A 27813-nucleotide genomic window follows, 5' to 3' on the forward strand; every position below is an offset into this window, starting at 1 on the left:
ACTTGTTGTGGTGTTAATTAGTGCCTATTGACTCCTGTTTGGATGCAGTGGGGTGCACACAGGCTCTCAAATAAGCTTATGTAAAGAGTGGCTCAACTGATGCCTGGCTTCTGCCAACAAACTAATTGCTTTTGCTGGGGCAGCATCTATGCTGGAAGAGGAGCTAAAAATCAGTTTCTGGCTTCCATCGAAGATCACATGTTCCTGATATGGAGCTCAACATGGCACAAATTTCATCCCAGTATGATTCAGAATAGTTTTCTGGTTCTGTTAATGGAGTTTCATCCGTGTCTCAAATGAGTTACTGGGGTGAATAATTCCCTGTCCCCCTGGGCCAACAGCAGGGGGGCCGGTCCTACCAGGCAGGATGGTTTCCTTTTCAGTTTAGGTACCTGTCAGGGAAGAAAGTGTGGTTAGTGTCAATATTTGCTCTGGTGAAGATGAGAAACAGGTTTCTTTTAACATGGAAAGTGGAGGGAATTCCTGCTTAGAGACACAGGGAGGGTTTTTCTGGGGCAAAGAACAGCGTTGCCAGGTGGGTTATTGTAACATTTATTCCTCCAGGTATGTGATATATTTAACATTTCTCTTAAAATCCTGCCAAACCATCTTTTCTTGCTCGCTGTGGACAAGGGGAGCCCCACGTCCTAATGAAGTTGTTTGCTACAAGCAAAGCTCACCCTGATGGAGGTGAGAGCCGGGAGCTAACACGGGACGCCGGTCCCTGGTGCTGCCACACCGCTGGGGGCAAGCCCGGTGCTGCTTTTTCTTTCTTCCAAAACTGTTGACAGGGAGGGGGAAATTGTTTTAACGAGCTCGGATGCAGAAGAGCGAGCCCTGGAGTGAGCAGCAGAGGAGCAAAGGGTTTCGTTTGATTTCGAGCACCCTGCCTAAAGCAGGCGGCTCAGCTGAAAGCAAACACCTCCTCCAGCCCCAGCCAGGCAGAGGAGGTCAGGAGCTGCTGGTAGCCCGGGGCAGATCCCGGGGGAAAGGCAGAGCTGCCGCCCGGCTCTCAGCTCTCCCCGCAGCATCCAGGCGCCGGGGCAGATCCCGAGGGGAAGGCAGAGCTGCAGAGCTGCCGCCCGGCTCCCGGCTCTCGGCTCTCCCCGCAGCATCCAGGCGCCGCGCCAGCCCTGTTCGACGCCGTCTCCAGGGACAGGCTGGCCCGGCAGAACCGCTGCCAAGAACCGGCGTGCCTGCCCCTAGCCCTGCCTCTGCCCCGGTATATGGGCAGGCGCAGAGGTGGGGCTGAGATTTCCCCCCCTATCCCGCCCCCCCTTCCCATCCTGTGAGCATCCCAGGGCACGGGAGAGGCAGTGTCCCGAGTAACAGACCAGGGTTCCTTCATCTGGAGATGGGGAGGAAGCTGGACCTCTCCAAGCTGACCGATGAAGAGGCCAAGCACGTTTGGGAAGTTGTGCAACGGGATTTTGACCTGCGGAAGAAAGAGGAGGAACGGCTGGAGTGAGTATCTGCTCTGTGGAATGGGAGGCGAGCAAACCGTGAGCCTTGGATCCTTGAGTCTCCCCTTGCATAGGGGTTGTAGGGGAAAAAAGCAACGCATCGAGGAGGAACAGCCAGGATCTGGTTGTTAAGATCAAACTTGGTGGTTAATAGTTGAAGTTATCAGACAAGGTGACACGTTTGTGCTGCAAAGGTGCAGATTGGCACTGGGACATTAGCAGCAATGCAAATCAGTGTCAGGATGGCACTTTATGGGGACAAATATGCAGCCCCTGCTCACAAAATGCCTTTGTGGGGCTTGATGCTGACACTGCCCTTCCAGGGAGACTTTTTCTCAGAGCAAAGAAGGGAATTTGGCTCCCTGGCTTTTGTGTCATGTGATGGTTCTCATGTGTTTATGAGATGAGGGCTATTCAGTGAGTCATGGGAGTCCATAGACTTCTCCAAGATCCTGGAGAAATAGCTGGGAGCTGTACTAAACCAACTGTAGTAGCCTTAAGGATGCTATACAGGCATTGTGGTGTTCTGGAAAAGTTTTAAGGGGCCACAGATTGGGAAAAGATTAAAAATCACTGAAGCAGTAAATGGATGTATCTTTTAATATCTTATAAACAGGGCATTTGACAAAAGTGCTGTTTTAAAAATGCTTAGTCAGATTAGATCAAATTTTGAACACGAGAAATTGTGGAGGGTAGGCCCCCTTATTCATTAACTATGTCAGGCATTGAACTCAATAATTTATTAACTTTATTTTGAAAACCTCCAGTGTCCCTGTTCAGGGACAGGCCATGTTCTCATTAGTATCCTGACAGGCTGGCCCCATGTTCCTGGATTTGGTCAGTGCTGTGCTCCAGCAGAGCCCTCATACCCTCCTAGCTCTGAACATTGTGAGCCTGGGCTGATGCCAGTGAAACAACAATGCTCTAGGGACCTCTTACAAGATCCAAAGGGAAAATTTAGGGGTGGGAGTCATCCTGTTTCATTCTTCTTTTGGGGTATGTGCATCTCAGCTGTGGAGATATCCCCTCAAACTCTGCCATCAGGGGTTTCCACCCAAGGCTGCATGGGAGCTTCTCCATTTACACCACTGAGTAGCCTCAGGAAGCTCTCAGTCACATATTTCTGAACCTCCTGATTATTTTTTTGGCTAAGGATACCCAGCCTGTGTGGGAGGCAGAGATAATTCTATATCATATTCAACTGCCTTCCTCTGCTGGCATCTCTGAAATGTAGGACAAGGGATCAGACAAGATTGTTTTAAAATACTATCACCCTGCAAAGGGTAGATTTCTTCCTTGTGCTGGATTTTAGCTCTGCCTTTAGGAAGGAGGTGGAGACCCATGTTGCTGTGCCCTTCAGCAAAGAAGTGGGTGAGGTGAATTACTTCCCTACATGCCATTGGTGCCAGACCAGCTTATCTGGGTCTGCTCTGATGCCTAGGAGGCTCCCAAACTTAGTGCCCTTGTATGGAAGGTACAAGATAGAAGGAAGATCTTAGGATGCTTCTACCTGGCTGTTGTCTCCCTTAAGCAGTGTTCCCTCTGTCCCTGATGCCACAGCTTTTTTAACTTTTTCTTTAATTTGTGATGTAGTCCTGCCTGTTGGAGGGCTGGCATTAACCCAGTAGTGTCTGGGAATGCTCAGATCCCTAGGGCAGAGCATGTTGCCTGCTGTGAGGCTTGGCTGCCTCTCCGCTGGCTCAGCCACTTCCCAATCTTGTCCATCAGAAGTTTCTGTAATACCTGGCATAGACCAGACCACCAGTCTGGGGGAGTCTGTCATGTTCCTGCATGCCTGCATTTTCTGCCTGTAACAATCTGGGATATGAGATGAGGTTGTGGGAGACTCTGCAGCCATTCACCCCGCTGTGTTCTGACCATCCTCACTTGCTTCTTATTCAGTTGCTTTTCTATTCAACGGGCCTGTCTCAACCTGCAAACCTTGAAGAAATATTCTCCCCCCAAGCTTGGTCATTTTCTTCCTTTTCTGCTACTTCTCTGCATTTTCTTTTTGGCAGCTGCTGTTCACCCACAACAGACAAAGGCTTCAGCTGGCCAGAAACTGCATGGCCATGTGAGGGTAATGCTTTGCCTGAGAGATTAAATAATGGCCACTTTGTGGGGGCTTTCCTTGCTTCTTTCTATAAACCTCCCTGACAGCAATCCCCTCTTTTTGAGACAGCACTCCTGGAGCTCAACTAGACCAACCCCACCATAGTCTGGCATCTCAACAACACTGATTTATTCTGTTGTGAGCAGAGCAGGGAAGGGGGTGGCTTTGTCACTGTCAGCAAGAGGAGACAAGAGGCCTGCAGTCCCTGCAGGATTTTAAACTGGTTTGGCTGAAACTTGTCCTTCCGTTGGCAGAGAGGGGAGGTGAAGAGATCCAACCAGTCTCTGAGAACCAGAAAAAGCAGAAAGATGGCATCCTGCTGCAAACAACCTGAAAGCTGGAAAGCACTGAGCCCAGCCCAAGGGGTTTCTGTTTCGGGGTTTGTTTTTAGTAGCCACGTATAAATTTACTGCTAGACATTTGCTCCAGGTCACTGGAAACATTGCTAGGATGGTGCATAGCTGCACATAAAAACTAAGTGCCCAGTTCAGTCTCCATACTGGTTTTTACACCTCTCAGATCCTCAGTTAATGTAGGTTGGTATTGCTCCAGTGTGACAGTGAACACACTATGGCATGCCAGCAATGACCTGGCAGGAAGTGTCCCCCAGAAAAAAAGAGAGCTGATCCCCAGTGTGCAAACTGATTTGGTTCAACAGAGATCAGCTCCATCCACATTCCTGTCCTTCCCACCAGCAGCCACATCCCTGCTCCCATGGACTTGACAGCGCTGTATCTCCGTGGCAGCAAGGCTCCCACTCAGCATCGGGCCACCTCCCTGAGGGCTGGGGGGCACTGGGACCATCACCAGCAGCCTTGTGGTCCTTCTGAAGCTGCCTCCAGACCTGGTTACTTGAATTTTTTTGGTCCAGGCTGACTTTTGCTCTGGAAAATGCAGTTTCCTCACCCAGCCTAGACAGAAAACAACCTTCTAGGACCCTCCCTGCAAGTCAAACATTGCCTCTCAGCCATAGCCCCAAAGGCAAACATCTGAGGTAGTGTGTGGCCTGGGTAACAAACAGAAAGCCTTTGGGTAGTGCAGCAGGACCTCCTTTTTGGCAGGCTTTTAGCTGGCCCTGCCTGTCACTGAATGTGCAGCCCTGTGCAGGTACCTCCTTGCACAGGGAACTGCTCTAACAGCTGTGCCATGATGAAGTGCCAGGAGAAGGTGCTTTGAGAAAGCACTTGTGCTGTTTGGGCTTTCACAGGACCATCATGAGCATCTCCTTCATCTGCTGAACAGCCAGGACATTGTTGCAGATCACTTCTGCTCTCGGGAAAAGTCTGCTGAATTTAGCAGTGAAGGACCAGATCAAACCCCCTTCTGATCCTTTTTAATCTCAGATTGTTTAGGTTTTAAAACCGAGAATCCCAGAAGGCCTTCAATTCACAGCTGGACTTCAGGCTCAAAGATTGTTGGGATACAGCCAGAGCCTTTGAGAAGAGTATTCTCCTGAGGTTGCTAGGATTTATGATCAATACCCTATGAAGCAAGTGGGATAGATTTTGACACAACCAAAAGTAATCTTAAATTTAACAGCAGCAGACCCTAATGTATAACAACCTGCCATGAATCTGAAGCGTATTTCTTTGTTTATCTTGTTTAACTCCTGATATGTTATTTATTAGATTTGCCCTACAGCTGTTTCCACAAGCTGTGAGACTCAGGACATTCCCTGAAAAAATCATTCCTGAAATGATTGAAGCGTGGCGGGGTTTTTCCATGTGAGAATTCACAGCAAAATGCTAACAAAACCAAGTTCCTGTGCTTTGGAATGTTTTCTGCAGGGAGCTGAAATGCAAGATCGACCAGGAAAGCAGCAAGAGAGAGTTCCTGACAAATCAGTCCCACCTCAATGAAACCCACTGTGTCCACTGCCTCCAGCCCTTCAAGTTCCTGCTGAACAGCAAGAGGCAGTGCCTGGACTGCAGCTTCTACACCTGCAAGAACTGCAGTCGCTACAACAAGAAGGAACAGGGCTGGGTCTGCGATCCCTGCCGCCTCTCCAGGTACCACTCCTGTGATGGAGGGAGAGGGGTCAGGCTCAAGAAGAGTCACCCAAACTGAGCATCACTTTATGCTGGTTAGAAAACAACCAGGGTGGTCAGAAAACAGGCTGTGTTTCTGTGGCAAGGTGGTTTCTAGGTGAAGGTCTGGTCCATGAGTGCAGCTGAGCTGGCTCACCTGTGTGTGCATTCTCTCTTTGGGCAGGATCATGAAGATTGGATCCCTGGAGTGGTATTATGAACACGTGCGATCCCGTTTCAAGAGGTTTGGAAGTGCCAAAGTACTGCAGTCCCTCTGTGGCAGGCTGCAGCCAGGGCAGGGCCTGAACTCCACGTTTCTAGGTGAGGAGGAGCACCAGGGTTTCTCCTGCTCTGCTGCATCAGGGGCTGAGGAGGTGCTGGGATGCACCAAGTGAGGAACATGAGCTGCTCTGAGTACCATGTGATTTTAAGACTGTAAAACATTTTGGGGAGGAAGCAGAGGTTCAGGGTGATGCATTCATACTGGGAGCAGCAGAGCAGATGGTCTCGGTTGATTTATTTTTTTTTCTCTGTTACAGTTTAAGGTTTTACCATAGGCTCAAGAATCATAGAATCATAGAATCGGCTGGGTTGGAAGGGACCTCTGAGTCCAACCCTTGATCCACTGCCGCTGTGGTTCCCAGACCATGGTACCGAGTGCCACATCCAGTCTCTTTTTAAATATCTCCAGGGATAGAGAATCCACTACTTCCCTGGGTAGCCCATTCCAATGTCTGATCACCCTCTCCATAAAGAAATTCTTTCTAATATCCAACCTAAACCTCCCCTGGCACAACTTGAGACCGTGCCCTCTTGTCTTGAAGAATACCTTGTGTTTTAGAATTCTCCTGTCCTGCAGTGCACAAGTATGTAATAGTTGCAGCTCTTGGTTTTCTTTCTTTCTGTCGTGGGAGAGGGCTTGTGAAATAAGCCCAAGTTTAATCTGCAGGTCCAAAACATGTGGCTGACTGGATGAAGCCAGCACTTGTTTTTTCACGGGATGTAATGATTTTTACTGCCTATCAGATGATACTCAGGCACTGACAATGCTATCTCAAAATTAATGAGTTACCTGTTACCATAGCTATGTTCTTCAGAGCTTTATAGATCTTATTTCTGAGATTGTCTGATACTGCATAAACAGACATTAAAATTTGTGGTTAATGCAGTATTGTTTACTGGGTAGCTTTGAGTTGCCATCCGCACAACTGCTGCACAGCTTTGTCTGTTGTCTCAGAAAACCAATGTGTATTTAATTCTCATCTGGACAAGCCACGGAAAAGTTTGCACAAATACCACAGCTCTGAGATGATTCAACTGGTCCAATAGTTCTTTTTTCCAGACCACTCATGGCAGAAATATCAGAGAAAGTGTGGAGATCAGTGGCATTTATGGAGCATTCAGTCTGAAAATGTATCAGACTACACAGAAAGGACAAACCAAGAGAAAAGCAAACCAAGGATGAGGCTAACAGTGCTTTAAGCTTCTTTAAACTGGGATTCTGATGTCGTTTTCAAAAGGAGATGATTTTGTTATTACTTCATTAACAGCAGTGAATTGGCTTGACCTTTGAATGAGCAAGAATCTCCTTGTGGGAGAATGTATCTCTGGTTGCAGGAGGTACAGCAGAATGATGTGAGACCATTGCATTTTGCATGGCCATCTACTACTGACTGTGCCTTCCCCCCTGCTACACTCCCAGGGACTTTGCATTAGGACTGTGGAAGTGGTGGTGACAAACTCTTGGACTTTTAAAAGTCAAGTCCTGTTTTGTTCTGTCTAAAGTGGTTGTGTTTCACGATGTCGGGAAAACAAGAACTCCAGTTAAGAAGCTCTCAGGCTTATTCTCTGTGAGGTACCCAGAGAAAAAAATGTGTTTATTTTTTTTCCACTGTTTTTCTTTTCTTTTAGGTCTTCATGACAGAGTTTACAGTCTGCCAGACATTAACAGTAAGTAAATAAAGAAAATTGCAGCATGTGATTTACAGTCCAAGAGACGTTTCCAATGGTCTTTCCTATTCAAACCATCTGGCCATGGACACTCCAGTGTAGTTTGGTGTAGTGGACCAGGGAGGAAATCTGCACTAGAGGTGGGGCTGTCATGCTCTTCTCTTGCACTGCAGTAGACCTGAGGTCTCCAAGGATAGACTGAAATACAACAGTTACATGCCAAACTTGAAGCTTGAAAGTACTTGGCATCTCAGTGCACCTACATCATATGCTTAAAGCTGGCCATATTCTCAAGGAACCCACAGAATTTGGGGCTACATGTTGCATTCCCTAGGAGCCTTTGTAGGAAAGATAAACTGTACCTTGCCACTTGATACAGGGAAGAGCATTCTGCCTACCTTGACTTGGTGTGGCTTTGTGCTGTTCCCAAAGTACCGCTGGGCTTGGCAGAGGTCTGGGTACAGAGATGTGGAGCCAGAAAGGAAAGGGTCAGGGAGAGGTGATGAAAACTGGTAAAGGTGGAAACCATCAAGAGCAGAAGCAGAACCACGACGGCTCCAGCTGAAGTGCTTTCAAGCACTTGGAAGTCACCCTGAGGGTGGGCCTTAAGGTGTAGTATGTGGTGTGTAGATGCCCTTCATCCTCCTTCAGTGGTCACTTCCATATCTCTGATGGTGTGCAGCTGGAAGTGGAAGCAAGGAGCAAAACTGAGCTTTTGCAATCTCAAGTGCTTAGAGTGGGTACCTCTCTCATCCCAAAGAGCTTCTATATCCTACAGATCTTAAACCATGTTCACTGCAAGCCAGCTGCACCTCTGGGGCTAACTTGATGTATTCCCGACCCTTTTCTGGCCTTTCTCCCTTCACTTTACTTGTGTAACCTCGTGGCCATGGCATGGCATTGATGTGGTTTAGGCCCAGATGGTAACAAAGAACCATGTAGCTGCTCACTCCCTCTCCTCCCACTTTGGGATGTCAAGAAGGAAATTCACTTAAAACCTTGTGGGTCAAGATAAGGACTAGGAAGGTTTCACTCACTAGTTACGGTCATGGGCAAAATGGGTTCAACTTGGGGAAAAATCAGTGTAATTTATCATTAATCAAATCAAAACAGGGCAAAGAGAAAATAAAACCCAGAGCTTAAATAGCTTACCCAATCCCTCCCTTCTTCCCAAGACCAAATTACTTCGTTCCCAGTATCTCAACCTCCCCCCACCCAGTGGCACAGGGGGGCAGGGAGTGGGGTTTGTCACACGTTTCTGCTGCTTCTTCCTCTTCAGGGGGAAGAATTCCTGACAGTCTTCCCCATCTCAAATGTATGGTCCTTTCTGCAGGAGAGAGTCCTTCACAAACCCCTCCAGTATGAGTCCCTCCCATGAGGTACAGCCCCTCGACAGCAAACTCCCACAGAGTCACAGTACAGTCACCTGCCCTGCTCTGGGCTCCTCTACTCCTGCAGGTCCAATTCTGCTCCACCATGGTCCTTCACAGGATGCTCCATCTCCGCGGGCTGCAGGGGGGCAGCTGCCACCCCAGCACAGCCTGCAGGGGAACCTCTGCTTGGGCACCCTCTTCCCTTCATTCCTCACCAACCTTGGTATCTGCTCCAGTATTGCTCTCACCTCTGGTATTGCCCTCTCCTCTGCCCAGAGATCTTAATAGCAACTCATTTCTTGAGAGATGTTAATTCATTTCTTGAATACGTTCACCTCAGAGGTGCATCCATTGTCCCTGATGGACTCAACATTAGCCAGAGGTGGGGCTGGATTTTTGGAGCTTTCAGCAGCTTCTCACAGGACCCAGCCCGGGGGCCCTCCACCACAATAAAACCAGCACCACATCAACCCAGGACAAGTATGCAAAAAATTAAAAGAGGAAAAAAAAAAAACTATGCAGGGCTATCTAATCTAGACCTTTTCAGCCCACCCATGAAGCATGGCCTCATCTACAGCTGCATTGGTGTGACCACCACACTTGGGGTCTGATTTCCCACAGGGTGCAGGAGCTGCCCATGCACAGTGTGCCCTTATCTTCTCTCCAGGTGAATACCACCCCACCAATGGTGGCACTGGGGATGACAGTGATGATGAAGACAGTGTTCTTTGTGGAGCTGAAGCAGAGTGCTACAGCAGAGTAAGTGTTTTGGTCTGGGGCCCTTTCTGCCTCCTTCTGTGCTGTCAGCTGCTGCTGGTCTGCTTTGGGTGGTGGTGGTGGTGCTAGTAGTGGTGATGGGGGCTTTCTGTGCCACTTAAAACCAGGGTCTTGCTCTCTGTTTTTCTCTTCTGAGATGAGCCCCTCTCCCAGTTTGCAGAGAAACAACCAAGCCAGTAAAATCACAAGTACGTGTGACACTCGGGAAGTTCCTGATAAGTACAGAAGTCCCAGCTCCTACCTATGTAAGGAGAAGACATACCTGGTAGAATAGCAAAACACATCATGATCGAGATGATTCCTGGGATTTTCTGGGACTAGGTGTATCAATTGAAATGCAGATTCAGAAGGCTGAGGGGAAGTGTATTTATCCCTGCAGCATGTATGAAATCTGCTAGTGTGTTTGAAATGCTGGGACAGTTACATACGCACTGTTACATAAACACCTGGCTACAGGTATGTGCTACATTTCACACACTTGATACTTCCATTTTTAACTGCCTCATAGTTCTAAGAGGCTTGTCTAAGATGCTCCTGTCCCAAGGCAGCTGATGACCTCCCAAATATCTGGGGAGATCTGCCCAAAGAATCATTCCTCTGAAGATCTGGATCTGTCTCAGAGCTGTAACCTGGCTTTCCATAGTCCCTTCACAAACCAGGGCACAGCATCTGCTTGTGGCCACAGTCCTAATCCAGAGATGGAGGAAATCAGGAACCCACTGTGTGCTTCCAGCATAAGCACTCACTGCCCTATATTCCCCAATTTGGGCTGCGCAGACACAGGCAAACAAAGGAGACAGGGCCCTTCCTCCCCCTTTCTTCAAGGTCAACTGTGGCTCATGGTGAATTTTCCTTTCTTGCCCTCCCTATGCTGACTGAGATGCGCAAGACAAAGCGCCTGCTGTCTGTCCATCCCTTTGATTTTGAACTGGACTCAGAGTACTCTGCACAGTCTCGCCGCCAGTCTGTGCAGCTCTCTCCAGCAGCCAGCAGCCCGGATGTTTTCCAGGTATTGGGAGAGTGCTGGGGGGTTGTTTTCCTCTCTTAATCCTCCTTCCTACCTCTGCTGCCTCCTCCTTTGGCTTGTTTTGAGAGGGGACAGTGCAAATCCTCACTCCTCATAGCCCTGCTTGTTGCCTTTTCTCCCATTTTAAGTCCTTTGCCTCGGGCTGAGTCAGGAGCAGGACATCTGACTGGAGTGAGGATGAGTGATGAGACAGCAAGAGACTTTCTGCAGACTACAGTTTTCTTGTGTTGTTCCAAGGCTATGGAAAACCCCCGTTTCCATCAAGCATTTGTAGGTTTAGTACTCAAGGGATTAAATTAATCCAGACTCCCCTCCCATCATCCTGTCTGGTTTGGGGCTAGTTTTGCTGCATGGTGGCACTGGGGATGTCACTGGCTGATAGCTTCATGGAACACATTACTCTTCTAAGATTGAGAAGATGAATCCTGCAGAGCCAGCATGACTACAGGGATGGTACCTGCAGGGTAGGGGTCCCCCTCAGTCAGAGGAAGACATGGGGAGAACAAAAACTCCATGATCACCAGCTATTTCTATATAGGAAATAGCTCCTTAGTGTCAGGAGCTCCTTACCAGGAGCAGGACCCAGCAACCCTATGACAGCAGCAACTGCAGTGAGCTGCCCTCCATTTGTCCCAGCAAAGGGACATGCCCAGCTTCCAGCCCTGGGGACTGATGCAGACTGATACCAAGCAGCTGCCCTTGGTATGTCAGAAGATCTTCCAGCCTGAGATGCTTCAGGTCAGATCAGATGCTTTTTAGGCTGCTCCAGTTTGCCTTTCCTGTTGACATTTCACTTTGAAAACATTAAACAGTGCTTTCCTTCTAATGATACTGTGATACCTTAAACTGTATTCCTGGGTATAAGTGGTACGTTCTGAGATGCATGACAAAGATTTTAAAAAGAATTGCCACTGTTCCATATCAAACTGTAAGTATTTGGAGCATTTAAGGGGATTCATTCTTTATTTAAGCCCATCCTAATGCAGCAGAATATAAATTGAGTCTAGGGAGGGCTGGCCTCTGTGTAGATCATCCGAGCTGAGTTTATCTCTTGCAGGTTATCTGAGGAGCAGAAGGTGGCTTTTGTTTAAGTGAAAGGGTATTGGCTTTTAAAAGACTTGAGCCTTTTGCAGCCTGAAGGGATGCTCTCTGGTATATATCACCACTGCCACCTGGCAGTGAGGAGCAGTATTGCGCAGATCTCATCAGCAAGATAAAGGCTTTAAAATGGATCATTAGGAGCCAGCATTTATCAAAGAACTGTGTTTATGTATTGGAGGATAAAGCCAGGAGCTGTGATGGAAGGTTGGGAGAGGCAGGGAGTCTTCACAGGCAGCTGCTCAGCAGCAATCCTCGTCTTTCAGTCCTTCTCAGATTTCCCCAACTCAGTGGAAGATGCTTCCCAGGAGTCCAGGATCACAGAAGCAGGTCTGGTCTTCCACCACTTCTTGCAGGAAGAGGGAGCAGGAGTGAGCCCTCCGGAGCAGCATTTCAGCACTGAGGTTCGGCTGACTGTCAATGCACGAAGAAGGAGCCTGGAAAGAAATGCAAAACCTGGTAAGTATCTTTATCCAGGTAGACTCACACCTGAGGAAAAGTGGCTGCATGAGCTGGACCAAAATTAAAATATCTTGAATTTTTTTAGCAACTTCAAAACCACTAAAAGGCTTGGAGGGTCAAGACAAAATAGCCACCTGCACAAGTGATTTTATGTTTTTTCACAAGAGAATCATCTGAAGCTGTTTGGTAATAATGGACTAATTTTGTCCCCAATTAATGTGTTTCTAAAAGCCAAAGGGTTGTTCTTAATGTATCCAGTCCTTTCATATCTGGAAGTCTTGTCTAGAATACAAACTGGGTACCATCAAATGACACTGCTAGAAGCCAGACTAGAAACAACAGAATATGTTTCCTCCTCAGGCAGCAACAGGAATTGAACTCCTTGCCAAAGAATGTGCAGAAATTTTAGAGTTTTAAGGGGATTTCAAGTCTGAACAAGAACTGGAGGCAAGCTAAGTAACATTTTTATAGCTGGGCAGGGTGCCCTGACAGGCTGCAGGATCTGTGGTTTCATGGGGCAGTAAATATGCCAGAAATGATGGTACAGAACTTCCCTTTTTACTACTGTTTTTCCTGATGTTCTAGCAGAGCCAGGAGGGTTATGCACTGCCTTGTGCACATGCAGCTGTAGAATATATATATATATTCTTCTGTGTCTCCAACTGCTTGGTGTTATTTTAATGTGCTTGATTTTCAGGGCCCTGGGAAACCCTGGATAAACCTTACTGTGCACTGTTTAAATCCTACACTGAGCCCCTTTGGAGAGGCACAGCAGCAGGAGGACCCCTGGCTTGTTAATTCCATTTTCTCCTGTTGTTTTTGCCTCATTTGAAATTCTCATTTAAAAAGGAGAAATTCCACTCTTTTGAATGCTCTGTCCTAGGCTAGCACCTCTCTGGCCTGAGAGAAAAGTCTTTTAGAACCTGAACAATGCACGAAGGGCAATGTCCAAACCTTTGGGCCTTAACAAATGTGAGAAGGCACTAGCAGTTTTTTATGAGGAACCTGGTTGTTTGGGGCAAGAGAGAGCAAGGATGATACTCCCTGTGCCCACCCCTATCTCATCAGTGCTGTGTGGGACCCTGCTAAGCCAGGTGCTGTGCAGCCACAGTGGATGGAGCTGCAGCCTTAACCTCAGTCTCTTGAAGAGACATCTTTTTCAGAGGACAAAAAGTGTGACTTGGACTTGAAGAACCAAGGTTTATTATTTGTTTGTCTTAAGGATGGGTCTGATGTCCAGGAAATAACTCAGGGATATGTATCTCTTGCACCTTTGTGCTGAAGCCTTCTCTCTCCAAAGGCAGCCCCTGGAACGAGCAGCCCTGTGCCCGGTACTCTGCAGATGTGGACACATCTGATGAGGACATGAAGGGAGCCCAGTTCCATGCCTACCCACCTCATCACATGAAACACCAGAATAGAGCCTCTTCCCAGGAGAACGTCAGCTCCACTGGGAATCAGGTACCAAACACCTGATGAACCTGTTGGGAGACCAACTCTGTGGTCAAGCCCCTTGTGCCATAAATGCCCCGTGTTATTTGCAAGGTGCAGGGTGATGCAGGGGAGTTCAAAGGAGAAGAGAAGCAATGGTAGTAAACCAAGGGAGTCTCCCAGCCAGGATGCACAGGGGCAGCTTGGTGGCCACATGTCCCATATGTGGATGTAAGAGGAGGCAGAGTGTATCCCAGTGGATATGCACATCTCTGTAGACTAAAGATCCCTCTCTCCTCTTCAGCTCAGGAATTGAAGAAGCTGGAGGTGTAGCCACTTTACGTTACCAGTGCAACACAACGAGCCTGTGGGATGGCCTTGGAGCTGGCTCATCCAGATATCCTGTCAGGGTTGTGTGGCACCATCAAGGTGAATGCCAAGGCCATGTTCTGCCCTCCAGGTTGTGAGGAACCTGCCAAGGTGGTCATGAAGTAAGAGCAGGGCCCAGATCTGAGAAGGTGTGTTTAAGGATCCTTCTTTCATTAATGTCAGGGAAATCACACTTTTCTGTGCACCTTTAGGATGATGCAGAAGTGCTCTGGAGCTCTGTCCTTCCTCTCCCAGGCTCTCCTTCCAGCCCTTCCACTTTTACACCCATGGCAAGGAGAAAATCTGGCACTGTGCTTTACTCTGCCCATGCTACTGTCACGGTAACAAGGCTGCCTTCATTACTGTTAATTTTCCAACCTGTCCCTTACTTACCTGCAAATTGCCTGGTTTTATGTGTTCCCAAAGCAGCTTTCATCAATTGAATATGCCAGTGCTTTATGATCAGATGGAGGTCTGGAGGGGGATGTTTAATAAGTATCAAGATCTCTTTCTTCCTTTGCAGCATGTAGTGTTCCTGCCCCAGAAGGTCTGGGTCGGGACAACCTGTCACATATCTGTCCCAAATGATGGTAACACAGGAACAGTTTAGAGAATGGTGTCTCAAAAGGGCTGCGAGCTTGTGTTATAATTGTGAAGCAAGGACTTGCAGTTCCTGATGCCACCATTGTGAATGGTAGGTGGTGAAAATGGTACAGCATCCCTCAGACCTCTTGAGCAGCAAAATGCAAGGTTGTTTTTGGCTACAGATCCATGGGGAGAGACAGCTGCCAGTCTCTGTTGGCAATGTTGCATGCCCTGGACCCCCTTTGGGTAGTGCGTGGGGGGCTCTGTAATCACAGCTGTCCCTCAGCACCATTCTTCATGTGCCTGCACAGGGACACCTCTCCTTCACCTTTTGCATGTTTTAATTAGTAAATGCCATTCCTTTTTTCAGTCGGCAGTAAATGAAAAAATCCTGGCCTGGGTGTCCCTAATGAGACCATGGCACATTAGGCATGAAATGTGCACCATGCTTTGCAGCAGGGAAATGGGGTCAGGTTCAGATTACTTCCTTCATCATCCAGGCAAGCTCTCTCTTCAGGGCAGTCCAGAATGCTTTGCAGTTTGCTCTGTTTGTCTGTTTGTTACACAGACTGCTGGGCTCATTCTAATGGTTATGAGATGTCTTCTCGCTCCTCATTTAAAACCATTTGCCCTTATGCCAACATCGTTCATTAGTTTAAATAGCTTCTCATCCTTCCTGACCTTTGTGCAGCTGATGTGTTCAGGGCTAGCAACCATCCTCCCACAGAGCCTTTTCCTTTCCCAGCAGGGAGAGACCTAGCTGTGTGCTGGACCATTACCTTCAGGATGATGCCCACGTGCATTGCTGTCACTGTTGGCCAGGGAGAGGCCAGGTCTAAGCCCAAAGAAGAGAGAAGGCAAGAGCATCCAGATTTCAGTCCTAGCCAGCTCTGCTGTACTGGCAGTGCTGGAAGAGGTTCCAAAGAGGCTGGTGTCCATCCTCTGGTCCTCACACTGGAGGAGATGGAGGGGCTGAGGCCAGCAGCAGGGCAGAGGCAGGCCAGCAAGGATTTCAGACAGCAAGCAGCAGATGGCATTCTGCTGAGTAGCAAATGGAGAGCCATGGAATGGCTCTTGAACTGCTTCTAGGCACTCCCAGGGTATGTCACACAGCCTTGCCAGGGCTCCTGGGGTATCCCAACCCCTGATGAGACTTCTCAAGGGACACCAAGGATGGCTGAGTAGGATAGGTCACCTTGGTGCTCCTCTTCTCAGGTGCTGTGCCCTTTGGCAATTCAAGATGTTGACTTGCAGGGTGTCAGGTCCAGAAGCATGTTTGTTAAACCCTGTGTTAAATCCTGTAGCCTGGCCTCAAAAGAACTGTAGACACGCAGTAGACACCTTGTTAGCACCTGAAAGTTTCAAGAATACACTTTCCAGTCCCAACACAAGGAACTTTTCCAGTAACAAAAGCAGAGGGTGTTCCTAGTCCTCTGACTTCAGGAGCTCAGGGTGCTAGAACAGAATTGAGGAAAAAACCTCAGTATTAAAAAAAAAATTTAAACCCAAGGAGGCCTGAAAAGAAGCCCTGAATTGGTAACCATGCCTTTAGTTCTTTAGAAGCCAGGTAGGGAGAGGAACAAGCCATAAGGAATAGCATCAATTCACCAAGTTTCTGCACAAAACCCATTATGCTCTACCTCAAGGAAGCTCAGTGGTTCTGTATTCCTGGAGTTTTGATGCCATGTGGCTCCTCTTCTCTACATAAAGCTCCTGTTATAGGTCTTGGCTATTTGAGAGACTGGAGGCAGCCCCTCTGCTAGAGTAACCAGTTTGTCCTCCCCAGCAGAAAGCAATAATTTGCCCTAACTGATGTTCTCCTTAAGGGCTGTGTTTTAAGTCTCTTCACTTTAAATGTTGGAATACAGAGATGAATTTTCCAGCCTCTGTCATGCAGAGAGCAGTGCAGGCTGTCCCAGACCCATATGGGGATGCACATTAAAACCTTGGACTGAGTTGGAAAGGAGAGTGAAAGCTCTTCAGGTCCTCTCTTGTAGCCCATCAACACTAAGCCCTCTGACCTCTCAAAATCTCTGCATGATGGAAACAGAGTAGTACTGGCAGTGCTCACTTTGTCACCATCTTGTCCTCTGAAGCTGGGGGCCAGTCACAGGCTTCTCATTGTCACCAGGAGTGATGCAAGAGGCAGACCTTAAACAGTGCTGAGAAACCACTTAGAGATGGATGGGATTGCTTCCTGCCTGTGGGTTCAAAGCTGCCTAAAGCAGCATTCAGTTTGGGGTAGTAATTACAGCATTCTGCCCTCCAGAGTGTCAGGTTTTTATATTCATCTTCCCTTAAACAGATGCAATCTCTCCAAGCTGTTGTGAAGACCAGCAAGCACAAAAACTAAGTGAGAGGAGGGAGATGTTCTAAAGACAAAGCCAAGCCCTCGCATCTCTTTGTTGATGCATTTACTTACTGGTTTGCTGCTGGCTCTCCTTTGAATGGGAGGCAGCCACTCAGAGCAGAAGTGATGCAGGTCGTGTTTTATCTGTGTAAAATGGGCAACATTTCCCATCATTTGCATTTCATTTATTTGGATCAAAGGAGAAATCCTTTTTTGAAAAAAAAAAAAAAAAAGGAAAAAAAAACCCCAAAACCAGTTTCTAACAGCTAAAATAGAGTGTCCTTCTATGTTTTCAGTGATTTAGCCACAAAAATTTGTCTTGTCTCTTGAGCATACAAAGCAACTTCTCTGATTTTCAGAATCTTCTTTGCTCTGTACTTCCTGCCCTCTTTTCAGCTGGAAGTCAGAGAGAAAGGAGGGACAAGTGTCTCAGCAAATTAAAGAATGAAGAAGTCAGAAAATTTCAAAGTGCATTGGGACAAACGTTGAGTTTTAGTTTTTCTATGTGGCATTTTTCATGGAAAATTCTTATCTCCTTCCCCCATCCTTTTCAGCACTGTCTTGGCAGGGTGATGATGGGGTAGTAACTGCTCAAAACACATGTTAGTAGGAAGTAAAAGCTGGTTTTGCCTTGAGTTTGGGGCAGCATGCAAACGATGGCAAGATAGATGTTCCAGCCTGGTGCTTTTTTCTGGACAAAGGACACACTGGCAGCCAGCAATGGGGTTTTATGTTCACTGCATCAAAGCTGCTGGTGCTTTGGTGGAAAATGCCACATGCTGTGTACTCAGCATGGATTTGAGTGTTCCAGATTCAAGGAGAGGCTGTGCACCTCCTGGAGCTCGTTGGGGTATCCAGGGCCATATTTTAAAGACATTCTTTTTCTTTTAACTCAGCCCACAGCGGTGCTGTCGCGTCTTTCTGCTTGCTTCCTTCTGCTGGTTGCACTGTTTTCTCACTGTTCCGGCAGTGGTGGCTGGTCTGTTCTCTACTTCTTTTTTCTCTCTCTCTCCTTTCCTCCAGATTCATGAGCTCCACAAACGCATGTCCAAAATTGAACGCATGCTGAACCGCTTGGAGGAAAAAATCCTGGTGCGCTCTGACGAGGTAACCAGGCAGAGCTGGGGCACTGTCTCTGCAGCACTCTCTCTGTGCTGATCCTTCCCCTTGTTAGCAGGGGGGTGCTCGGAAACAGCTGCCCTGCAGGGAGAAAGACGTAGCAAAAGACTCAGATTTCTAGGTTTTAATCCTCTGTCTTGCCCTTGGAGGCTCTTCGCTAGCTTTAGGGGATGGAGAGCCTTAGGAAACTTTGCATGGCAGGGCAGGAACAGAAGCAAATTTAAAATGTGCACACGTGCCTCAAAAGATGTAGTGTCTTCCTTGCCCCCTGTGCAGAAAGAAAATTTGGTATCAGTTTAATACTCTATAAAAGGCTAATTTCAGTAATATTGTTAAATGGGTGTTGGCACATCCTCTGAGTGGTGACAGCTCTTTTGGCATCATGAGAGAATGAATTGGTATATGTGGGGAAGTGACCTCCCAATTGTGAATGGGAGAGCTGAGTCAAGAAGGACCTCTAAGGCTCTTCTGGGCTGCCCTTGTCTTACCATGCCAATAAGCTTAGAAGAAAAGAACTAAATTAAGTCAAAGCTGGACAGTGGTGTAGAACCTGTAAACCTGTTGCTTAACATCGATTTGGGCTTTCTAATTTTAGACTATATATTCTCCTTTTCTTTTGTGTGACTCCATCACCAGGATCTGCTCTGGTGACCGATGGTTCAGTAGAACAGCCAGTGAAGATTACAGAGAAATTCCTTAGGCATAGGTGAAACAGTGTAATTTTTTTATTTTTTTCCGAATTTTATAAGGGGGCTGTCTATGTCTGTAACCATTCAGTGTTTCTGTCAGTAAATCTGACCAAGGGAGCAGGAGATGTGTGAGTTTGCAGGTTCCCATGCTTTGTTCCTGGGTCTAGGGTAGATTGGAGTAAAGGCAACAGGTCAGAGCTGCTGTGGGACAGGTTGAGGTTAACTAGTAAGAAAAGCTTCCTAGCAGAAGGGAGAGCAGAGCCTGAGAAGAGGTTTCCTGGGAGAAAGATTGCCTGCTGCAGATGCCATTATTCAAGGTCATTAAGAATAATTAAAAAAAAACCAACAGGTAAGACACAGATAATTTTATTTCTCTCTTAACGGAAGAGGTAGAGAGTTCAGTAACTTCTGGAGATTCCTTCCTGTGCCTGGGAGTTTACAGAATTCTTCTTCTATTAGGATTGGACCTAATAACAGGGATGGATGGAAATATGCCATCTGTCCTACAAGAATATTTGCTGCAGGTTTTGTCACTGCAAACAGAGCCTAGAGGCTCTGCAAGCTACCTCAAGGAGTTACAGTGAACGTGGCTGCTTCTCTGGGCCTGGTGGACTTTGGGTAACTTCTTTGGGTAACTGCAGACTCTTGGTTTCAGAGCCACTATGGCTCCTGATGAAAATACAGTAATTTTTGTCCCCAGTTTCCCTATGCACACCTTTATAAGGATGGGGAAAAGACAGTTTCCCATGGGATAAAACAAGCAAGCTGGGGGGATGGGAGGGGAATGGATGGGAGGTTCTTTGGATCAAGAGTTTGTGTTGCTTGGTGTAGAACTGGAGCACAACTCACTGAGCTCTGCTGCTCACCTGGGTGGTCTGGCCACTCCTTGTGAAAGTGGGTGTAGAGAAGATGTACAAAGTCCCCTTGACAAGGCCCATCATTCCTCAAGCTTTTTGGTCTTGGTGAGTGTGTCTGGAGCCAGGCATACCCCACTGTCCACCACAGGAGATTCTCACACAGCTCTCTTGTTCTCCTTCAGTCTCCAGCCCCAGGGTCTCCACTTGATCTTGATGCTGAGGAGGAGGAGTTGAAGAGAAAGATGGAGGAGTTAGCCAGAAACATCAGTGACAAAGAACTATCTTCTGAAGAAGAAGACCATGAAGAAAAGAGACCAAGGAATCCTGAGGTTAGTTCATAACATGGCCAGAGATGCCCCAAAGGTAATCTGTGTCCTCCCACCCATACTGTTCTGGGCTCCATCTGCCTTTCCTTCTACTCTTGGCAGCTTATGGTTCACACAATGATAATGTGTCCTTTGTTCTGTTCCACACCTCCACCCTGATACTTCCCAGCACTTTCTGGCTCAGCTGCCTGCTTAACCAGGGTGTTGAGGGACAGGGAATTTCCAGGGTGTTGGATCTTTTAGGATCTCCCAGTAGGCTCTTACAGTTTCATCTAAGAGTCAAAAGCAAAGTCTCTCAGAGGTCTTGAAGGCTATTGCCTGTCATGGAAAAGTATAGAACCTCCACATCTATTTAGAAGGGTATTAGGAGAAGAGCTTGGTGATGATTTCAGTCCTGGCAGCATTTGTCAGGTACCTACTCCAGCTTGAAACATCACTTCCAGACCTGTCTGTGCTCCTGAGTGAGCTGCAAAATCCCTGGTCTAATCCACTCTGTTAGGTTAGCATCTCCTGTACTGACAGCACTATGATGGCTCCTGTCCCCTACTCAGTGGTGGGTGATCCATGGGGACATGGTTCAGGGAGAGGAGGAAGGAGGACAGCATCTATGCCACCTCTTTCCCATCACCCCAGTGCAAGTCTGATTTATTCCCCTGCCCACTGGGTGTGTTTCACAACCCTGCCTTTAACATGGGTGCTGAGCAAAGAGGGACAAAGCTGGGTTGCAACAGCTCGATCAGAATGAAATCTGAGAAGTGAAGCACCATTCATCTTTTTGCATTGAGACAATACTCAGAGTTAAATATCTTCATGCAGAATTGAGTTAGAAATGCCTCTGGTGATACAGGACCACCCTTGCTCAAGGGCTATGGTAGTGTGGAATTTTTTAACAGCGACTTCCCTTATGCCAGATCCAGCCTTAGGTTCTGAGTTTATTCTCATTCAAGTCTCCTCTCCAGTCAGGAGGAAGTCTTCTAACTGGGGAACACTGTGATGAAAACAGATGTTTCTAATGGAAAATGGGAAAACACTGCTCTATCGTAAAGGCACTATAAAATGATAAATACATCAGCTGAACTGTTAGCTGGTTCTCTGAAAGTTATCTTGCCTAGAAATACATGCAGTTGTAAACACAACTGTCTGTTGCAAGTGCATATATCACCCTCATCTCCTTGGTTTCTGGGCAATTACCAGTTGAGAGAGAGAGGGATTATGAGTTTCTTCAGTTTATTTTCATATGTGCTTAGTGCCTCACCAAGCTAAAACCAGCAGCACTTACAAACATTATTGCCATCAGTGCTCCTTGAGGTGGGAAGAGGGGATGTAAGTCCCCAGTTCTGGCAGTGTGGCAATATAATAATTTCATTGGGCGTGGATTTTTTTTTCCCCACAAAATTAAGAAGCTACTTGCATCCATGTTCAGGCCTGCTGAAGTGTAAAGCAATATGATGCAATTAGGCCTTAACTGCTGAGTAACTGAATGGCCTTCAGGTGGCCAAGTGCTGCTGCTGCTGTGGCACAGCTTCCAGTGAGAAACACATCCCTTGGTAACCTCTTCTATGAGCCTTTTAAATGGCTTCTTTTGTGGCAGCCATCCTCTAGAAAGCATGGACTGAGATCAAAGCTCTCAGCCACACATTAGTCTCCACTGGAGAGCCCTTCAAGCACAGCACAAGCCCTTTAATTATCACATCTTCATCTTCCTTCCGGTCCTCAAGATCTGGTGCCCCTTTCACCTGACTCACCCTGTTTTGCACACCATGTTACAATAATGTCCTTATTTTTTCCTCCTTTCCACCCTCTGCTTTGGCTGTGCTTGTTGTTTGCAGAGGTAATAGACTCGGGCTTTGAGCAAAATCATGGCCAAAGTGCTGAAAGCCATAAACACCACAGAGAAAGCAGTGTGTGAATCATTGCACAGGGAGAGCCAGTGGGATGGTGGCTGGGTCATCCCTGCAGGTAAACTTCCCAACATGGGAGATGGCAAGGAGGTGCCTGAAGCATACCACGAGCTTGAAGAAGACCTAAGGCTCATGAGAGTTTTCTGTAAGCAGGGAGAGCAGGAATAAGAATTTAGAGGATCACTCCCCAGTTTCTTGTTTGTGGGAAAGTCAGCAGTCCAAGGATGGACACCACAGAGGAATCAAAGAGTCCAGTCTTGCCTGATGGTGGCCAGGGCTATTTTAAAAGGGAGATGGCACAGCAGCAAGTGTAGGTGCTGTGTCTTGTGTCAGTCCCCAGTTTCCCCAGGCTGAGTGCCAAGGACAGAGCACAAGCACAGCCCCCAGTTTGCTGGACTTTGGCACTACTGTGCTCCAGCTGCAGCTAAACCTTTTGTCCCCTTTGTCTGTGGTTCCTCCCAAGCACTGCATTTCATCAAGGCTTTTAGGAACCAGGATAGAGTGACCTGTCTGTTCACTGGAGCTGACGGGCTTGTGTAGGTGGTAAGTTTACACCTAGAGCATAATCCTCTGCTAGGTTAGTGTGACACTGTGAAGCACTGAAAATTTCTGCATCTGCTGTAAACCCACATGAGTCGATTCCCTGTGGGAAATAGATTGCATCTGCAGTGCCATCTACCAAGCTGCAAAGGAACAGTTCAAAGATGGGGAGAAGAGCTGCATCTCCATCTGGGTGGGTAGGTTTCACTGTCAGAAACATTCTGCAAGGTTCTTACCACGTGCTCTGCAGCTCATCTCTCATCATGGAAATCTTATGTATAAAGCAGGGTGATGCTGGGAGCAGAGTGCACTCAGGAACTGCACCTCCCAGCTGTTTTCTGGCCAAATGTATTCCAAGAGGGATGATGGCATGAAGGTTTTGAGGTTCCCCCTCTCCTGGTAGATGAGGCTGGGAAGTGTGTGAACTTCAGGCTTAGTGCTGCTGCCTTGAGCAGTGGGGCAGCAGGGTGGATAGGCAATGGCCTTGGGAGCTGTGTGCTCATCCTTCTGGTCCCTTGGGGTCCCTGGCTGACTCAGTACTTCAGGAAGGTTAATTCCACAATGTGTTGTGGTTTTTTTATTCTTGTATTTCAGGTGTACCTGACCGATGGGAAGACCTACCAGTTTGAGGAGACCCTGAAGGAGCTTGAGGAAGGCACTCGGCACAGTGTCACTACTGACTCGGAGCTGTCAGAGCTGGAGGACAAAGTGGCCTCAGCAGCTTCACAGGTGCAGCAGGCAGAGAGAGAGGTGAGGCCTTGGCTCTGAGAGCTGTTTAGTCCAGACTGCCATCCAGTGATGGCAGACAAAGCTGGTGATGGATCCTCCAGCCACCAGCTCACTGTGTTTTTTCCTCCTAAAGGTATCGGACATTGAATCTCGAATTGCAGCTCTGTCTGCTGCAGGGCTGACAGTGAAGTCGATGGAAAAGGCGAAGAAGAAGTCAAGTGGGCAGGTGAGCATGGAGGTGAGTGGGAATGAGATGTGCCAGCCCTGAGGGGTACATACTGCCTGGGCTGCTGAGCTGTGCCCAGCTCCCTTGCTGTTGCCTGCCACTCTGCCCTATGGCTCCCAGAGCGGGTGTCTCACTGAGCAGTGCTGATTCCATACATGTATCAGGGGATAATTTTGTATTTGGGGTGCTCTTCCTGGGGCTGCATGGAGGGCACATAGGGCTGATGCTTGCATCACAGCCTGGACTCAACTGCTGCATTCTCACACTGATTTTTATAATTGAAGTACATCAGGCAGAGGTGCTGCCATGGCAGTGCACTGCCTCTTTTGCCCACCCTAGGATCAGACCAGGCTAAATAAACAGGCTTTGGTCTGCAAAGAAAGGCAGACCAAGTCATCTGCCTCCTCTGAAACCCCAGATAAACCTCTTTTTTTTTTTCTCCCCACAGGCTGCCTGTCTCCACTCTCCCAGTCCCACCAGCAGCAGTCTGGGAGAGTCTTCGGATGACATTAAGGTGAGTACATGTGTGACCAGCAAGGTGCCAGCCAGTGCACCTTGCTGGTGTGAATGTGGCACAACATTTAACCTGGGGACATCCAGGGTCTCCCAGGGGCTGCTTTTGAAGTGGTGGCCTCACGGGGGAACTTGGTCCTGCCATCTCCTTCCCCCCAGCAGTCTGCTTCCCTGCTTCCCTTCTCTTACAGGCAATGCCAGGCCTGCAGGGGCTCAGGAGGAAGTTCCATGGTCCCCTCGAAATCCCTGGTAAGCACCACTGCTCTGCCCACAGGAGGTGGGGTCCTGTAGGAGGATGGGCTGGGCTTTGGGGGACACTCAGTTCTCCCTTTCCATCCCCAGCTGTGTGTCTGCCTTGGAGTTACCTTCCCTGTGCTTGTGGCCTTCTGTTAGGACAGCTTCAGGGGAACCCTCTTCTGTGGTGGATATCTTAGAAAGGAAAAGGCAGGTGGTTGGAAGAGGGACAAAGATGGGAGAGCAGAAGTCAAGATGAGGTGACCAGGTGACCAGGACTTTCTCTGCAGCCTGGGCTCCTGACACCCCAGGTTCCACGGCGTTATCTACAGTGTTTCATTTATGGCATCCCATTAGGTATTAGATCTAAAAGTCTCACCTAAGCCCATCATCTCCTCTGATAGCAATTTCTTCCTCGTTTGGCCATCTTGAGGAAGGTATCCTTGAGCTTGCTGCCCACCTGCCTTGGCCACTGGTCTTTGATGGGGTTCAAGAGGCCCTCCACAGCCAATCTATGATAACCAGCAGCTTGGGAGTGCTTTGAAGTAGACTGTGATCTGAAACTTGACAGAGCAGCTTGTGTAGCAGGGGGCAATCTGTATCTGTGAGGCCCATTAGGAAATTACTTTCTTATTTCTCATCTCACCTTGTAAGCTTAAAGGCAGAAGGAATGACTCTACTATCAGGTAACGGAAGATGAAGGGAGAGAAGGGGGCAAAATCATTTAATGCAGAGAAGAAATTGCATTTCCCCTGTGAAAGCAGATGATTAATGGTCACATTTACCCAGGATAAGGCTGGTAAGTTGAGAGCATAACCCCTGTCATGCTGAAGAAGACCCATCTACTGCAAAGGACAGACAGATAAAGGCAGCCCAATGGACACAGCCCTGTGAGGAGATAGAGGGACATGCAGTCAGCACAGACATCACCAGGCAGGTCTAAGCCCCTCTGCCTGGGCTGGGGCTGGGGTGACTCAGTCTCCCAACCCCCTTCCCTGCCAGTCAATTACTGTTGTCAAAAGGGTTCCCACCACCCACCTGGAGAAAGAGGAGGAGTGATGCATTCAATACCACAGTAAGAGGAGGACAATAAAACCTAAGTGGCTTGGTGGGTCACTGAAACCTCTCATGAGGTGGATAGGGACCTGCTTTCCATCTCTCATCTCTGACTCCAGGTCTCGATGACTCCTTTGACCGCAACTCGGTTTACCGGGGCTCCCTGACGCAGAGAAACCCCAATGGGAAGAACAGAAGGGTGGAGAGGCTCTTTGCGGTATGAACCCAGTACCCAGGAGGGTTGCTGGCCAGGATTCTGCATGGACCTGTCTCCCTGGGCTTCTGCAGTGGGACCTCTACCTCCCCATGCCCTCTTTGAGCTGGCAGAGCTCCAGGCTCTCAGCGATGGTCTCACTGTGCTGGCTGTTTGAGAGCAGGCACTCCTGGGCATGGCTTCCAGAGGTCTGGGATGCCATTAGCCTCAGGGCAGGGAAACCCTACAAGATGCACATCTTTGCATTCCCACCTCCTGTGTGCTCCATAGGATGGGGTGGGTCCTCCCAGCCATGGCATGGAGTAGGTCCTCAACCCGTGCAGTGGCAGCTGGAGGGGACAAGGACTGTGCCAGCCTCATCGCCTGGGGTGAATCAGGGTGGCATGGGCACAGCAATGAACTGAGGTTTCTCCCTCTGTGCCTTGCAGAAGCCTGTGATGACCCACCTGTCCTGAGGAGAAGGGGACCCTCCTGCCACCGCATTTCATTGATGATACAAGACCTCAGCACAGACCCTCACCGCCTTCCCCCCAGTGCTTACTTTTCCTTCTTTCATGCTCATCACCCCCTGAAATCCCAGACAGGAGGGAAGTTGAAGGACACGGGCAGGGGGTCCTCCCTGGAGCTTCCAGGGAGAGGACTGGGGTGTGGACATGTGGCCAGGGGCTCTCATGAGAGGATGCAGGATGAGACCCCAGCTTTGGACAGCCAAGGGGACCATAGGGATGCAGAGCAGGAGCCACCTCCTCAGGGGATGCTGGACATCAGCATAGCTTTCCAGTGTGGGGACTTGGGAGCAGTGACATGGCCTTCACCTGGCAACAGCTGTTGCAGCCTCTTCACTGGTCTCTCCCAGACTGGTTCCAAGTGGGACAGGAGCTGATAGCAGGCACGGGATGCCCTTGGGGTACCCATAGAGCAGGGGCCAGGCACCTCAGGGAGGCAAGGCTTGTGGGAAGCAGTGGCAGGAAAGGTAGAAGAAGGCGGCTGGAGGGCTGGATGGGGATCAAATTGTTTTTCCACCTCTCAAAATATTCACTCTTGCCTGCAAGGCTCTTCAGAAGGAACCCAGCAAGCAGAGCATAGGTACTTCTCTGGAGACCACTGCTCTGCAGAGGGAATGACCCATACAGAGGGGCACTTTGTGGAAGAGCATGTTCCCTCTCCCAGTCAGTCGCAATCTCAGTCTCAGTCTCAATATCAAACTCTCTCAATCCCCACCCAATCCTTTGGAGGGGCTGTGATGGCCTTTAGGAGCTATAATGGCCCTGGGGTCCTGCCAGGTGACAGCAGCATTGGTAATTCCCTCCCCCAGAAATCCCAGACTGTTTTCCTCCAACATTTAAATCTGACCCCAGTAGACCAGAGGGCCTGGCTCTGTACCCATATTCAGGGTATCAGGGTGAGGGAAGGTTTGCTTCCTCTTGCACATCAGGTTTATGTTAAAACATTTTGCTGTGTACCTCCTGGTCCCTGTCCTTTACAGCCCCCACCTCCCTCCCTCAGCAGCAGGAGATGCAGGGAGGAGCAGGGGTGTCAGCTGCATGCTGGCAGCTTCACATCAATGGCAACCCAGACTGGACTATTTTAGGCTATTTATGTGCATCTGAACTAAAACCACTTTAATTATGAACAGTAGTGTGAATTCTCATGCAAGTAACATGTATGTTTGGTTTTGGTAGTAATAGAGGCTGCTAGAAATTGGTGCCCCAGTCATCTCAAGAGCAGTCTTGTAAGGCCATAGTCTCAGCTTCCCAGCTGGAAACAAAACCAGTTTCTTATTTTAAAGTGAAATCCTTCTGGCCTGAAGTTCCACAGGGTAAGTGCAAACTGTCTCAGACACCAGAGCCTTGCCAGGTGCAACTCTTGCTGCTCAGTTTGCCTCAGCGCTAAGATGGCAGCTCCTTGGCTGGCAAAAGGAAGCTCCACCAAGACCTGGGCAGTGCCATGGGCTTGCACCTACCCCTCTGGTATCAGAGTCAGCCTTCATCCCAGCTGCACCTCTTGGATCTCTTGCTTCAGCCATAACTCAAGTCCTTCCACACAACCACTCGAATACTTGACCCTCTGAGAAAGTCCTCACCCTATGTCTCAGCAGTGCAAACTCAAGCTCAAGCTGTAGCCACCCAGGTTGTTATTTTACAGCTCTCTGCCCCCTCTGCCTGTGTAGAGATCATATATATGTACAGTAAATCCTGCAATAAAGCCAATTTTGTAGCCAGGACCTCAGAGCCGTTTTGCAGTGTCTGTTCTTTCAAGTTCTTGTCTCTCCCCATCATCTCCTGTAAACACCTGGTGTACCTCTCACTTTGAAATCAGGCAGGTGAGACCAGTGAGGAGCCAAAACAGCAGCACTGAAGCAGGATGGGGGCAATGGTGCTGAA

The 27813-nt window shown here is 48.4% G+C and overlaps 1 protein-coding gene across 8 annotated transcripts; it reads left to right on the top strand.

Moving 5' to 3' along the window:
* Positions 1-1205: 1205 nt before the first annotated feature.
* On the top strand, positions 1206-27672 carry MLPH (melanophilin). Of its 8 annotated transcripts, none has more exons than XM_030454134.1 (16): positions 1206-1464; positions 5364-5585; positions 5788-5924; positions 7515-7553; positions 9594-9685; positions 10584-10712; positions 12095-12287; positions 13591-13751; positions 18049-18132; positions 19873-20019; positions 23052-23207; positions 23320-23424; positions 23861-23926; positions 24117-24174; positions 25335-25432; positions 25858-27672. In XM_030454134.1, exons 1-16 carry the CDS (start codon positions 1355-1357, stop codon positions 25882-25884), a joined length of 1824 nt encoding a protein of 607 aa, XP_030309994.1. In that variant the 5' UTR covers positions 1206-1354; the 3' UTR covers positions 25885-27672. The 8 variants fall into 8 exon arrangements, with proteins under 8 accessions (XP_030309994.1, XP_030309996.1, XP_030309998.1 ...); XM_030454136.1 differs by having other exon boundaries at positions 1207-1464; positions 23320-23412; XM_030454135.1 differs by having other exon boundaries at positions 1317-1464; positions 5336-5585.
* The last annotated feature ends 141 nt before the right edge of the window (positions 27673-27813 follow it).

This window comes from Calypte anna, chromosome 7 (assembly GCF_003957555.1).
Source record: "Calypte anna isolate BGI_N300 chromosome 7, bCalAnn1_v1.p, whole genome shotgun sequence".
Lineage (NCBI taxonomy): Eukaryota > Metazoa > Chordata > Aves > Apodiformes > Trochilidae > Calypte > Calypte anna.